At 42.2% G+C, this 15,330-nt stretch overlaps 1 protein-coding gene across 3 annotated transcripts in view; it reads left to right on the forward strand.

The window, feature by feature from the left end:
* Positions 1-15,330, forward strand: part of USP6NL (USP6 N-terminal like) — a 158,510-nt gene that overhangs the window by 71,343 nt on the left and 71,837 nt on the right. For all 3 annotated transcript variants that reach the window (XM_070946655.1, XM_070946654.1, XM_070946656.1), the window contains exon 3: positions 13,664-13,737. In XM_070946655.1, the coding sequence (XP_070802756.1) occupies positions 13,664-13,737 (74 nt within the window). The remainder of the gene's footprint in view (positions 1-13,663; positions 13,738-15,330) is intronic.

Consider the following 15,330-nt stretch of genomic DNA (forward strand, 5'->3'; position numbering starts at 1 on the left):
AACTGCCAACCTTTTTGATCGACATGTTAGATAACCATTTGTCTGAAGTGGTGTAGGGTTTCCTGCCTAAGCAGGGGATGGGACTAGAAGACCTCCAAGGTCCCTTCCAAGTCATCTATTCTATTCTATTCTATTCTATTCTATTCTATTCTATTCTATTCTATTCTATTCTATTCTATTCTATTCTATTCTATTCTATTCTATTCTATTCAAATGAGGGACAACCTGTATATCTTCCTGAGTTTGGGCATTCAGCAACCCATGTGGCTTTCCATTGGGAATCAGTGTTAAAGTTGTTAAGCAGATGTTGTACAAATGGCAGTGAGAGCTTCATAGATTTGAATCTTCCAGTTGCTAAGTGGGGAAGGTCGGCATGCACCTGTAGGAGAGAGTTGTTCCTAATTTTTCTGTATATTCTCATAGTGCAGGGGTCGGCAACCTTAAACATTCAAAGAGCCACAATGGTCCTAACCGGGAGCCTCCATTCAATTCTGGAGCCAACTGGAAGCCCGGTTCCCACATCATAGTCTCCTCCTAGCGCGGCATCCTTTTTCCTCTGCTGACTAGAAGTCCAGTTCCCACATCATAGAGTCTCCTCCTAGCGTGGCATCCTTTTTCCTCTACCTGTCCTAACCAAAAGCCCTATCACTTGTGGAGCCAACCAGCAACAGGGAGCCGCAGCAGAGGGATGAAAGAGCCACATGCAGCTCCAGAGCTGCAGGTTGCTGACTCCTGTCATAGTGCATTTTGCCTTCGGTGCTAGATGGCTCAGAACAGGAAGCCAGCAAATAGGAGTGATTTTAATACATCCGCTTATAATCCTCATGATGTCATTGAGTCTGGCGTCTTAACTGACTAATATAGCAGCTGTTAAGCCATCCAGGGGCACAATATTCTAATGTAAAGTAGACCAGCCCTAATGCAAGAGGACCTTAGGGTGGCAGCTGAAGCTCCCCCTTTAGTTCAACCTAATTTCTGGAATGTGTTATTCCTAGTTTTGAGTTTTGCCCCCATGTTCTCTAGATGTATTGTATAGGAAAGAGTCCAGTCCAGTGTTGCTCCAAGGTGCTTTGGATTAGGGTTGTCGGGGAGTAAGTTGTTATTTGCTTAAACCTTCGGAGCTTCATTTGCTAGCTTCTTATTCAGAAGCAAGCGCGAAATAAACAAGTGTTCGTGTACATAATGACGAATAGGTACTAATATCTGTCGGTGCTTATATTGGAGTATAGGTGATTGCATTATGTTTTTCTGCCTTTCATAAATCATTTCTCGGCATTATAGAACAGCCTGGCAAGTGGGAGAGAAACCCAGTGGAACTTGCCCGAATTTGAAAAGCTAAGCATGGTTGGGGTTTTGTTAATATTTGATGAAAAACTTATCAGGAAACTACCCCAGGTTGTAGCATGAAGCAAAGAGAAGAAAAGAAAAAAAGAAAGAAAGAAAGAAAGAAAGAAGGAAGGAAGGAAAGAAGGAAGGAAGGAAGGAAGGAAAGAAGGAGGAAGAAAGAAAGAAGGAAGGAAGGAAGGAAAGAAAGAAAAAGAAAGAAAGAAAAGAAAGAAAGAAAGAAAGAAAGACAAAAGGAAGGAAGGAAGGAAGGAAGGAAAAGGAAGGAAGGAAGGAAGGAAGATGATAGAATTGTAGGGTTGGAAGAAACCTTGGAAATCTTCTAGTCTACTCAAGGTAGACCTTATACCGGTGATGACTAACCTTTTTGCCGTCGCGTGCCAAAAGCAGGGGGAGCGCCTGTGCGTGCCCACACCCATAATTCAAAACAGGGCAAAATTCACTTAACAACTGCCTTGCTTAGCAGTGGAAATTTTGGGCTCAATTGCGGTCATAAGTCAAGGACTACTCGGATATACTGTAGAAGCAGTGTAAAAAGTGCCACTCTTTACTTGTGTTTGAAGATAGATTCCTACATTTTAGGGCATTTCAAATGTCATACTTAGACTTGCATATTTAGATGAAGCCAAAGACTCTCCAGGAATCATATATATATGATATATATATATATATGTAGGTCTTTGGTTATTCGGGTCTTGTCCCACGTAAAATTGAAGGTTTCTTGGCGACGTTTCGACGAAGTCTCATTCGTCATCTTCAGGCTGGTGTTCTCGGCTTCGTGCTTCCAGGAGCACGAAGCCGAGAACACCAGCCTGAAGATGACGAATGAGACTTCGTCGAAACGTCGCCAAGAAACCTTCAATTTTACGTGGGACAAGACCCGAATAACCAAAGACCTACATACAAACACCCGCGAAAACCTGAGAAAACATATATATATATATATATATATATACACACACACACACACACACACACACACACACACACACATATACATACATATATACATCATATATATACATACATACATATATATATATATACATATATACATATATATACATATATACACATATATATATAAAACCCAATTAAGGGACTTTTAGAGCCTGTTGTGTTTTGTATGATATGCTAAATAATATTATACCTAAGTGGCAAATAAATATACTCTGGCTTTTGCCAGGACTAGTAAGAGCTTTAACCTATTGCCAGAGGCTATCACTATTCTATTAACCTGTTTCATTTTGAATATTCGGACATCACTTTTTATTCCCAATTTCTCTTTCATACATGTGTAGGCAAGATGGGGCGAGATAGCAATAGCCCTTAGACTTATATACCACTTCCTAGTGCTTTTACAGCCCTCTCTAAGCGGTTTACAGAGTCAGCATATTTCCCCCAACAATCTGGGTCCTCATTTTGTCAACCTCAGAAGGATGGACGACTGAGCTGGTGGGACTTGAACTGCCAAACTGCTGGCAGCTGGTGATCAGCAGAAGTAGCCTGCAGTACTACACTTTAACCATGGCGCCACCGCAGCTCATCAAACCAAGGTTTCCATGTTATGTGAACCAAAGAGATGTTGGTTTTGTCTTCTGCGGGAGGTGGGGTGGGGTGGGGAAACAGTGTGCTTTGTTTTATATTTCATTCTCTGCTTGTTCCACCAAAACGTGGAATGTGATTGAACTTATTCCTGGAAACAGAAAGTTTGCAGCAGCTGCTTCGTTTTTACTCAGCTTTGTATGTGCTCCTTGTTCATGGAAGCTTAGAAGCCATTCAGGGCAATGCATGCGGAGCGCTTTGATGGCACATCGCTCTAGCGGTGTTGTTAAATTATTGTGGGGGGGGTTCCGTATCTTTCTCACATCGATCTAATAACACGGGATCAGTGATCAGGAAATCAGGTGAAATTTGATTCTGTTGCTTCTTCCTTTCGGGCAGATCCCGATCTTTACTTTCTTTTGTTGACAGTTGCAGTTTCATTTTTCGGTTCCCTGTCGTCGTGTTTGATTGTCTCGAAATTTTCCGCACTGCTCGTTCATTTACATTTAACCAGGGGCATTTTCCCAGGCCGTAAGCTGTGGGTTCGGCAGGGGTCTCCTCATCTTTCTTTATTTTATGCCTCTGTTCCACTTTTCCTGCAAGGCCCTTAAAACAATTGATATGGTTCTTCCCAATTTCTGCTTGCACCACAAATGTTCAGCTGCTGTGATTATACCAGATTGATACCACCCAGTTAATGCGAACAAATAAGCAAGGATGATGGGATTATTTGATCTGTGAATGATTGGTGAGTGTCACCAAGCAACGATCAAACGTTACCCTGGAATAACTGAAATGAAGAAATCCCAATGTCAGATAACATTGCTTAAGAAATTGTTTTATGCACTTATATCAGTCACTAGCTGGGTAAATGTAAGTTGTCCCTTGCAAATACCGTGTTTTCCCCAAAATAAGACCCTGTCTTATATTTTTTTGAACTCCGAAATAAGCACTTGGCCTTATTTTTATTTTTTTTAATTTTATTTATATGCTGCCCTTCTCCGGAGACTCAGGATGGCTTACAATGCGCTAAGCAATAGCCTTAATCCTTTTTGTATATTTATACAAAGTTAGCTTATTGCCCCCACAACTGGGTCCTCAATTTACCCTACCTTAGAAAGGATGGAAGGCTGAGTCAACCTTGAGCCTGGCGAGATTCGAACCTGCAGTAATTGCAGGCAGCTGGTCTTAATAACAGGGTGCTTTAGACCACTGTACTACCATTTTTGGGGAGGTCTTATTATTTTGGGGCACGTGGAGCAAGACGGGGCTCCTCTTGCCATCTTACCTGATTTCCAGCTCTGCGTTTAAATATTTTCGGGGAGGGCTTATTTTTTTTGGGAGGTTTATTTTAGCGCATGGGCTCAAAAGCCCGATTGGGCTTATTATCAGGGGATGTCTTATTTTCGGAAAAACAGGGTATGAAAAGCAGTGCACACTTGAAGAGTAGGATGATTGTTTAACTAGCAGAGTTTGAAGCTAACTAAGCCATAGTTAATGGATCTTGATAAGGATTATAAAAGAAGGCTAGCATGGTATGAAACTAAACAGATACCATGTTCTACAATTGCTATGGTGCAGTGTTGCCTCCTGAATATTACTGCCTACCTGGTTGTTTTATGATTTATGTTTAGTATGTTTTATGATTTTCTAAACAATTTATTTCTAAAAATAGGATGGCTCTTCCCTTCATTTCTAATTACAGGTAACCCTCAATGTATGACCACAATTGAGCCCAATATTTCCACTGCTAAGTGAAACAGTTGTTCCGTGAGTTTTATGACCCATTTTATGACCTTTCTTGGCACAGTTGTTAAGTGAATCACTGCGGTTGTTAAGTTCATAACAGGGTTGTTGAGTGAATCTGGCTTCTCCATTGACTTGGCTTGTCAGAAGGTTGCAAAATCTGATCACATGGTCCTGGGACACTGCAAATCGTCACAAATACGAATCAGTCGCCAAGCATTTAGATTTTGATCACGTGACCACACGGGGGGGGGGGGTGCTGCAACGATCATGAGCGCGAAAACGGTCGTAAGTCACTTTTCTGTGCCATTGTAACTTCGCGCCATCACTAAATGAAGGGTTGCAATTCCAGGACTACCTATGCCGAAACTATTCTACCGCTAAAAGAGGCCTTCACGATAGGCGTGTTATACTCTAGTGCCTTTTAGTTTAATTCTTTTAAAAAACCGTCCATCAACGTTCATTAAAAAAACGTCAAAGTCCTGTAGTTGCCACCCACAAGAATTTTAATACTTTAATGAAGCATTTGCTGAATTGGAATGTTTGGGTATTTCCGAGAGAGCTAGCAGCGCACGATAACTTAATTTTCTGTAGCTTGTTTTTGTGAAGCTTGCAAGGAACAAGTTTGCTATTTTTTAAAAACTTTTCTTTCTTTTCTTTTTTTTTTCCTTTTGAAACGGGAACATTCTGTCTATGTGCATATTTAATAGTTGCAGCTGAACTACTCTGTAACCAAGGACAATATCATTTGATATTCTTGTTCTCAGTGCTGTATTCATCGCCGTCCTTGATGTTGTTCGTCTCAAACTGTTGTGAAACAAGTTTACTGAAGACTTGTTTCTTCTGGAGTGGAATGCTGGATGTGTAGGCTGGAACTGGGAAATACTTGTGTGTCGTTCCCAGTTCACCAATGGCTCCATTGTTTTAAAGCTCTGTAGACAGCAAAGCGTGGCTACATTGGGCCGAGTGTTCGAAGGAATTTGATATTCGAACCCTCCGAGTTACTTGAAGGTCTCGGGGATTTTTTTTCCCCCCAAGCAAAAGAAGAAAGACGGGTGTCACCCCCCCTCTGCCTCGGATTTTTCTGCACGCGTGAACAGAATGGACTTTGTATGATTGATCGTTGCACGGCGATCTGGAAATAGAGGTTCTTGCTCAATGAGGACTAAAACTGTAAATAGGATTCGGGGCCACTCAAGGAAAGAGAACGTCTACGGTAAAATACAATTCCAAAATTAAATTGCATGCTTTACTGACTTATTCTTAGTATCATAAGTAAGCCGTTGATAAAATAGCACTTTGCTTCTGGTGTATCTATTTCAACTGCTTTCTTTTAAAATAGGACGTGTTCAGATAACTTTACTTAGAAACGATTATCAGTGTAAGATACGCCTTTTGTATGTAGCTTTCCTCAAGCTGTACTTTTAAAAGAGGAGTAGATTTGGTTCCATACCTCTTAAAAAATATTTTATGCATTGACCTTTCTGTATAAAATGCTAGAGAAGAAAAAACAGGCACTACATCAATAATCTTCTACTGTAATACCTTTTTATTGAATTTGTAATCCATATTTTCTTTCGGATGGTGCGAAATGCAAGAACTATGGAATCAGATACTAGACAGCTACCGTGTTTCCCTGAAAATAAGACCCTGTCTTATATTTTTTTAAACCCCCCCCCCAATCAGCACTTGGTCTTATTTTCGGGGAGGTCTTATTATTTTGGGGCGCATGAAGCAAGATGGGGGTCCTTTGGCCGTCTTACCTGATTTCCAGCTCTGCGTTTAAATATTTTTGAGGAGGGCTTATTTTAGGGGGGAGGCTTATTTTAGCACATGCGCTCAAAAGTCCAATTGGGCTTCTTATCAGGGGATGTCTTATTTTCAGGCAAACAGGGTACATGATTTATCATAAGCCAGACTATTTTTTTTCCTTATTTATTGGAAAGGGGGAAAAACTCTTTATTAGGTTTGGTGTCCAAATTGCTTGTTTCCCAACCATACGAAGTGCTCACTTGACTGCCATCAACCAATCCTTCTTGTGGATATGCTAGCTAATTGTGAAATCTAATGCTAAAACCGAAGTATTACAGAAACTCAGGCAATTTGTGGATAATAATTAGCTGCAGTAAGTCATTTGCTCCACCCTCTGAGCCATGGTTTAGTATCTAGGTTAACCTGCCAGATACTGTTTTGTATTGGTATTGTTTTGGGGTGTGGGGCTGGAGAAAATTACAGGGGATACCCAAAACCTGAGATCTGCCCATTTCTTATACCGAAAAGCACAGATAGTACCTATCCATGGGATGTTCCTAATTTCCCATCCATCTTCTAACCAGACTCAGATCTGCCTAGTTTCATCCAATCCCTGTGTTATGTTCCTTTGACACTATCCTAAGGAATTTTAGTCCTCTGGTAGGAAGACTTTGAAAAAGGCATTGCGAATAACAAAGATCTTAATAGTGTGCTGGCGGTCAGGCGCTTACGCAGCTCAATCGTTTTAAGTGCTTAAATGAGGAAACAAGGAATTTCAGTGATGCTACATGGAATTAAAGTGGATCCACAGTTTCCTGACGGCTGGGTAATCTCTGCAACTCCAGAGTTTGGGGAAGGCAGCAAATTCAGCCGGCCTTTTGCCAGCATTCAAGAAGACAATGTTGCACGCCAGTAATTACTTTGCTGCTTTCTAGTATCGTTGGAAGAGGTTCTTCCTACACTTAAAGGTAGCACAAACATGGGTAAATTTAGCCATGTGTCAGTAGCATCACTTTTCTCGGAGTGAAAGCATTGTATTTTATGCATGCAGTTTGTGCCCCTTATACTCAGAGGTTAAGTAAGTCATGGCAAGCTATTAGAAGATGCCAAGGGTTAATTCAAACACATTAGTTTCTGTCTCTTGTATTGCCTCATTGTTGAGTTTTGTACTTTTTGCTCCTCTTCTGTGGCTGGTTCCACAGTTTTTTCCATCTATCCTTTGCAGACAGGTCTTGCATCCATAAGAAACCCTCTTTCCATAGGCCTAGGACCTGGTGTAAATACTGTGTTTTCCTGAAAATGTGACCTACCCCAAAAACAAGCCCTAGCCCCATTTGCACGTCTGCGCCTAATATAAGCCTTACCCCCAAAATAAGCCCAAGTTAAGCCCCACCCAACTTCTGGTTGTACGAAGTGGGGCGAGGCGCAGACCTAAAAATCAAGCTAGGGTGGGGGTGGGGGATTGGAGCTGCCCCGCACCAACTTACCTGAGGACCGCTGCAGCCAGGCTTCCCACAGCCCAACACCTGTCGTGCCACTGCCCAGCTTCTTCTGCAGCCACTTGTGGCAGGACGCCACAAGGCTCGTCACGCTGGTGCCACCGCTTGCGTGTGAAATGACACAACACACCATGCAGCATCCTGCCACAAGCGGCTGTACCGATGCGATGAATCTCGCGGCGTGCCGCGAGCGGTTCCACCAACATGATGAACAATGCGGCATCTGGCCACAAGTGGCCACAAAAGAAGTCGGGCAGCGGCCTGACAGTTGTTGGGGCATGGGAAGCGTGGCTACAGTGATCCTAAGGTAAGCGGCCAAGACATCCCCCGAAAATAAGACCCGGTGCTTATTTTGGTGCCGAAAAGAAAATAAGACCAGGTCTTATTTTTGGGGAAACTAGGTAGACTAGAGTGCCTAGCTAGCTATCATTTATTGCAAGGTTTCTTTGCTCTCTCAAGGAACCTGTATTATGTCATAGAGCCCTGTGGAAGATTCTTAGTGTTTGAGATAGAAGCTGTACTGGGCACTTCTCCCTACAACATCTCTTCAGAAGTAGCCAAAAACAGTGCTGGAAGACATTATGGGGAGAAGGGAATGGGGGCTACCCTTAATCTGTTCAATTTTGGCAAGATGGGTAAACGTCCTCATTTTGTTACTAAGGTTAATTCACTTATCCTTCCTTTTACAACAACGGTAGGCTTAAATAACAAAGCGAAGTGGGATGAGACATTTTTACCACCAATTTCCTGATTAGATTGTTGGCTTCATGACCTAAGAATGTTAGTACATGAGATTATGGTAAGAATGTTGTTGAACAAACACAACAGAATGATGCCACTACAAATGCAGTCATTGCTCAAGGAGTCAGACAAGTGATTGTTATTGCCTCTAAATAGCTGCCATATTCAAACAAATTGGCTTAGAGATAGAGACAGCTGCTTTTCCCACTCTGTTTATCAGTGACCACATAATTTATAGGTTACTATCGTTCAGTGCAGACTGCAGCTAAGGGTTGAAAAAGTCAGAATTGGATTGTTTGGGCATTTCCGAGAGAGCTAGCATACGATAACAATCTTATATAGCTTGTTTTTGTGAGGCCTGCATGGAATAGGTTTTTTTGGGGGGCAGGGGGGATACGATGAGGGTAGCCCAGTTTATGATCTGCTGGATTTAGCATCATTGTTTTTTTTTTAAAAAACAGGATCCAATCTGAGTCGGTCACCGGGACCAAATGTTTATTCTTCCAAGCTTTTGGGCTCCTGCTGGATGGAGCCCATCGTCAGGGAAATTTCTGTCTCTCCAGAATATGCGTTGGGTTTATTTATTTATTTATTTATTTATTTATTTATTTATTTATTTATTTATTTATTTATTTATTTATTTATTTATTTATTTATTTATTTTATTATTTTATTATTTTATTTTATTTTATTTTATTTTATTATTTTATTTTATTTTATTTTATTTATTTTATTATTTTATTTTATTTTATTTTATTTTATTTTATTTTATTTTATTTTATTTTATTTTATTTTATTTTAATTTTTTTTATTGGATTTCTATACTGCCCTACTCCCGAAGGACTCAGGGCGGTGAACAGCCACAGAATAAAACACATAAATACAAAAATTTAAAATAGAATAAAAACGAATTTAATAATTTGGCTAAGACAAATTTAAAATACCCAATAATTTAAAAACAAATTAAAATTTACATTTAAAAGGGGAGAAGATTTATGTGTTGTATTTATATGGTTCCTGGTTTTTTTTTTTTTAGTTTGCTGTGGGAGGTATAATAGTGAACCTTCATCTTTGTTCTCTTCACCAATAAAGATTCAATCTATCACTCTTAACACTAATCAGTAGTATATGAGTATGTAGGATTTCATGTCAGATTATTACATAGTTTGTACTTACATAGTAGCTATCGGGAAAAGCACCTGTCTCATTCTTTCCCTCAGTAACATGTGGTAGATAACATTTTGCAGGTTGAAAAATGGCCTGCACATTTGGTTATTACATAAGTTTTCTGGTTATTATGCTATGCATTCTTAGAAACTAGGGATGAGCCTAAACCAAATCTAATAAGATTTGGATCCAGAATCATATTTGGCTGGTTCATTCCCACATTTGGGAATTTTGAAAGTGATTGTTCCAACAGATCTAGACACTAGCACAGTGATGGCTAACCTTTTTGCCGTCGCGTGCCAAAAGCGGGGGGAACATGGGGGGGTTGTGCGCGCACATGCCCACACCCATAATTCAATGCTCCCTGCCCCCCTGCGCATTTATATGCGACCCTCAGTGCTCCCCCCGCTTTTGGCACATGATGGCACGGTGGGACCGGAAATCCCGTTTTTTCGCCCTCCCCAGGCTCCAGAGGCTTTCTAGGAGCCTGGGGAGGGTGAAAACGGCCTTCCCCACCCCCCCCAGAGGCCCTCTGGAGGCCAGAAACAGCCTATTTCCCGACTTCCTGTGGGCCCAGAAGGTCCAAAAATTAGCTGGCCAGCAAACGCATGCACGCTGGAGATCAGCTAGGGCAACGCTTGCGTGCCCACTGATATGGCTCTGTGTGCCACCTGTGGCACGCATGCCATAAGTTCGCCATCACGGCACTAGCATGTTGAGGAAGGTGGGCTGGCCAGTGCCTTGAAACTCATAACGTGCTTGACTTATATAGAGTGAAGTAACTAACGAAAGGACTGACAGTCATTTCTGTTAAGGGCTCATTAGAGCAACCTGCAGAGAGAAGTGGGATAGAAACGTGAAGATACTCATCAACTTCCTAAAACGTGCTGCACCAAAATCCTAATTCCAGCCTGTAGCAATCTGCGAAAATCCTCTTTGCATAAAGACTCTTTATTCCTACGTTGGCTAATTGAAAAGCTTCAGGGATTCAAGCTTGGCCCCGAGACCTCTCATTTACCAGACTCTGCAGTTTACTTTATTTTTGCTCAAGGAGGTAGGGGAATTGGAGAGGTGAGATTTCCTTTATCCTCTGATTAATATTCACTGAGTCTGATGTCTCTCTGTCTCCTTCATTTCACTTCCCTGTTGACTCTGTTGGTGAGTCAGATCATTATTTCTGTCACTTGCTTTTATATGGTTCTACTGCTTTCTTTCTTTCTTTCTTTCTTTTTTTTGGATGACCTAATGTCTTCTCGCTCAGCAGCACCCTGTGATCATTAGGTGATCCCACTGGTCCAGGGAGAAAACAGGAGCACCTTGAGCTGTCTGAAAATGTTCTGATCTTCACTGTTTTCTGAATCTGATCTGATTTGTTTTTCCAGCATTGGAGGGCAGTCGCTTCCCAGCATGGATAATAGCTGTGCTTTGTTAACTACCTCAAGCTTGGCCAATTTGCAACCAGGAGGAATGTAAAAATAGAGCGCATGCTGCTGAAAAGCTATGAGACCCGTCCATTCCTTGGCGGAAATAATAGGGCTAGCGAAAGCGAGAGAGCCTTTCAAACTTTCTGCCTGGTCGGGAACTTTGCCTCCCTAGTTTGTCAGCCAAGGAATCTTTGCCACCTTAGCCACAAAACATTTACAGACCCCTCACATCCTGGACATAAACTGTTTCAACTCCCAAACACCATCACTCTGCTAAACAAATAATTCCCTCAACACTGTCAAACTATTCACTAAATCTGCACTACTATTAATCTTCTCATCTTCTCATCACCCATCTCACTTATGACTGTATGACTGTAACCTTGTTGCTGATGTCCTTACGATTTATATTGATATTGTTTCCTGATTGCTTATTTGTACCCTATGACTATCATTAAGTGTTGTACCTTATGATTCTAGACGAACGTATCTTTTCTTTTATGTACACTGAGAGCATATGCACCAAAACAAATTCCTTGTGTGTCCAATCACACTTGGCCAATAAAGAATTCTATTCTATTCTATTCTAAACCCTTTTTGCAACTCAGTGGGATAGTGATCTGCATCGTTAAAACATTTAGCAGGTTTATTATGTCTGGATTATTGCTTGATGGTTATGTTATCCATTCAGTCAGGTGTCCTTGGCGATTCTATCGGCCAGGTCTCTCCACATCTTCCTGTCTTGCACGACTTCTCTGAGTTGTTTCTGTGCTCTGGCTGTTGTCAGCTTTGATGGTGTCTGGATACCATGGTCTTTGGTGGCCTTGTTTTCTTTTACCGCTAACAGATAGAAGTAGTCCTCAACTTATGACCACAGTTGAGGCCAAAATTTATGTAGCTACCGTGTTTCCCCAAAACACGGGGAATTTTTGCTCCAAAAGATCCATTAGGGCTTATTTTCTGGTTAGGTCTTATTTTGGGGAAAATACGGTACTGAATGCATCCATCTGACTGACAACTGGAGCTTATTTGGGGGGTAGGGCTTATATTACGAGCCTCCTGAAAAAACATGCTACGATTTATTTTCTTGTTGGGTCTTATTTTCGGGGAAACAGGGTAAGTGAAACATTTGTTAAGTGAGTTTTGCCCCATTTTACAACTTTTCTTGCCGCATTTGTTAAGTGAATCCGGCTTCCCCCCATTAACTTTGCTTGTCAGAAGTTCTCAAAAGGTGATCATTTGACTCTGGGACACTGCAACTGTCATAAATATGAGTCAGTTTCCAAGTGTCTGAATTTAGATCACATGACTATACGGATGCTGCAATGGTCATAAGTGTGAAAAAATGGTCATACATCATTTTTTTCCAGTGCCGTTGTAACTTTGAACGGTCACTAAATGAACTACTGTAAGTCAAGGACTATCTGTATTAATCACATTGTGTAAACCCAGCCAATATGGTTAATAATAACATGCAGACTATTTCTCTTTAACTTGATTGCTAAAGAAAAAAATCTTACAATTGGTTTTTTTTGTACATAGCGATTCTAATATAGAAATTAGGATTAAGAAATGTTGTTATAAATCCTGCATTTTTAACAGTAGATCGAAATCCAGATACTGTCCTATATAAATGAAGACTTTAGAATAAGCAAATCTCCTGTTGCTATCGATTATATATTACCTTTATATTTCATTGGAAGTGTTGTTCAAACTTTCTGCTTTACTGCTTAAATTCTTTACATAAGATGCATTTTACCACAGATTTTGATTTTCTGAAGGGCTAACTTGGTTCAGCTTTAAGGTAAAGGTTCCCCTCGCACATATGTGCTAGTCGTTCCTGACTCTAGGGGGCGGTGCTCATCTCCATTTCAACAGAGATTTGACAGAGACGTCTCCGTGGTCATGTGGCCGGCATGACTCAATGCCAAAGGCGCACGGAGCGCTGTTACTTTCCCACCAAAGCTGGTCCCTATTTTTTCTACTTGCATTTTTTACGTGCTTTCGAACTGCTAGGTTGGCAGAAGCTGGGACAAGTCACGGGAGCTCACCCCGTTACACAACACTAGGGATTCGAACTGCTGAACTGCCGATCTTTCGATCGAGAAGCTCAGCATCTTAGCCATTGAGCCACCGCGTCCCTCATATCCAGCTTTACTAATCCAGTATTTTGAAGAAAAAAAAAAGTTTTGTGTTATAGTTTGCCAAAACTACCAAAATAGATATGCAAAAATATTGCAAAAGGTAGCAGATGAAAAATGGTCAGTTTAAACGCCCAATGCTTCAAAGAGACCCTTTTTTAAACCATCAGTATTATGTTAATAAGGAAGAAATGTTTCCTTTATGTATTTCTTTAAACGGCGATCATCAAAAAACGGGTAGATAGAACCTGCCCAACTGTATCCATTTTCTCTCTTTTTTTCCCTCCCTCTTTTCCCTCCCCAGGTACTGATGTTGAACAGGATGCTGCTGTCAAACTTGCCCAAGAACGTGCTGAGATAGTTGCCAAGTACGACCGAGTAAGTTTGTGTAATTCTTAAATAATTGTGCCATGGGCTATTCTGCTCTCTTGGGCCGAGTAACCAGTGGCTCAGACAATCAGGTGATGAACAAACAAATACACATCCACACCCGCTCCATTATCTCACTCGTAGCCAATCATTGGGGTGCCCTCTGTTTCCTTAAGTAGCTGTTGTACCAACATGTTGTAAAGGGAAGAGGAAGGGAGCGTGAAAAGATTCACTCCCAATTCCAAGTAGGAAATAGAGTCGTGATGGCGAACCTTTGGCACGGATGCCACAGGTGGCACACGGAGCCATATCTGTGTGCACGCGAGCATTGCCCTACCTCAGTCCAGCAAGCATGTGCGTGCTGGCCAGATGATTTTCAGGCTTTCCGGGCCCACTGGAAGTCAGAAAGCGGGCTGTTTCTGGGCCTTGGGAGGGCCTCCGGGGGGTGGGGAATGCTATTTTCGCCTTCCCCAGGCTCCTAGAAAGGCTCTGGAGCCAGGGGAGGGCAAAAAAATGAGCCTACTGGGCCCATCATGCCATTGCGTGCCAAAAGCGGGGGAGAGCGGAGGGGTCATGCGTGCATGCGTGGGGGACGGGGCACATTGAATTATGGGTGTGGGCACGCATGCAATCCCCCTCCCCCCCGCTTTTGGCATGTGATAGCAAAAAGGTTAGCCATCACTGAAATAGAGCCTACCTTATTTTGTAATAATTTCTATATTGCAAAAGACAGGAGGTCTCGGGGAAGGGGGGAGAAAAAAACATCTATTTATTAAATTTATATGCAGTTGTTAAGTTAGTGACGTTGTTAAGTGAATCTGGTTTGCCCATTGACTTTGCACGTCAGAAGGTCTGCCAAGCATCTGAATTCTAATCACGTGACCATGAACCGTAGTTATTTGCTAATGTTTCTTTTGTTAGCTGAACGTGAGATGGAGAATTACTCCTGGAGGAATGGGAGGAGCAGTTGGCACCGGAGTTGATTAGAAAAATTATAATGCAGATACATTCTCCATTGTTTGCAGGCAACCTCATCGTGTGCCTCTGTTGAGAGAATGCCTGTGCACACCTGTAGATGATTTAGAATAGAGTGAGCTGGAAGGGACCTTGGAGGTCTTCTAGTCCAGCCCCTTACTGAAGCAGGAGAACCTATACCATGATGGCTAACCTTTTTTGCCGTCACATGCCAAAAGCGGGGGGAGCACAGGGGGGGTCGCGTGCATGTGTGCCCACACCCATAATTCAATGCGCCCTGCCCCCCACGCATGCACACGTGACACCCCCCACACACACTCCCCACGCTTTTGGCACTGGCACGGTGGCCCCAGTAGGCCTGTTTTTCACCCTCCCCAGGCTCCAGAGGCTTTCTTGGAGCCCAGGGAGGGCGAAAACGGCGTTTCCTCACTCCAGAGGCCCTCTGGAGGCCGGAAACGGCCTGTTTCCCAACTTCCGGTCGGACCGGAAGGCCCGAAAATCAGGTGGCTGGCGCACTCTTGCGCTCTGGAGCTAAGATAGGGCAACACTCACGTGCCCACAGATATGGCTCCGTGTGCCACCTGTGGCACGCGTGCCATAGGTTCGCCATCACGGACCTATACCATT

This window comes from Pituophis catenifer, unplaced genomic scaffold (genome assembly GCF_029215685.1).
Source record: "Pituophis catenifer annectens isolate HBS135680 unplaced genomic scaffold, rPitCat1.0.hap2 SCAF_7, whole genome shotgun sequence".
NCBI classification, from domain to species: Eukaryota; Metazoa; Chordata; class Lepidosauria; order Squamata; family Colubridae; genus Pituophis; species Pituophis catenifer.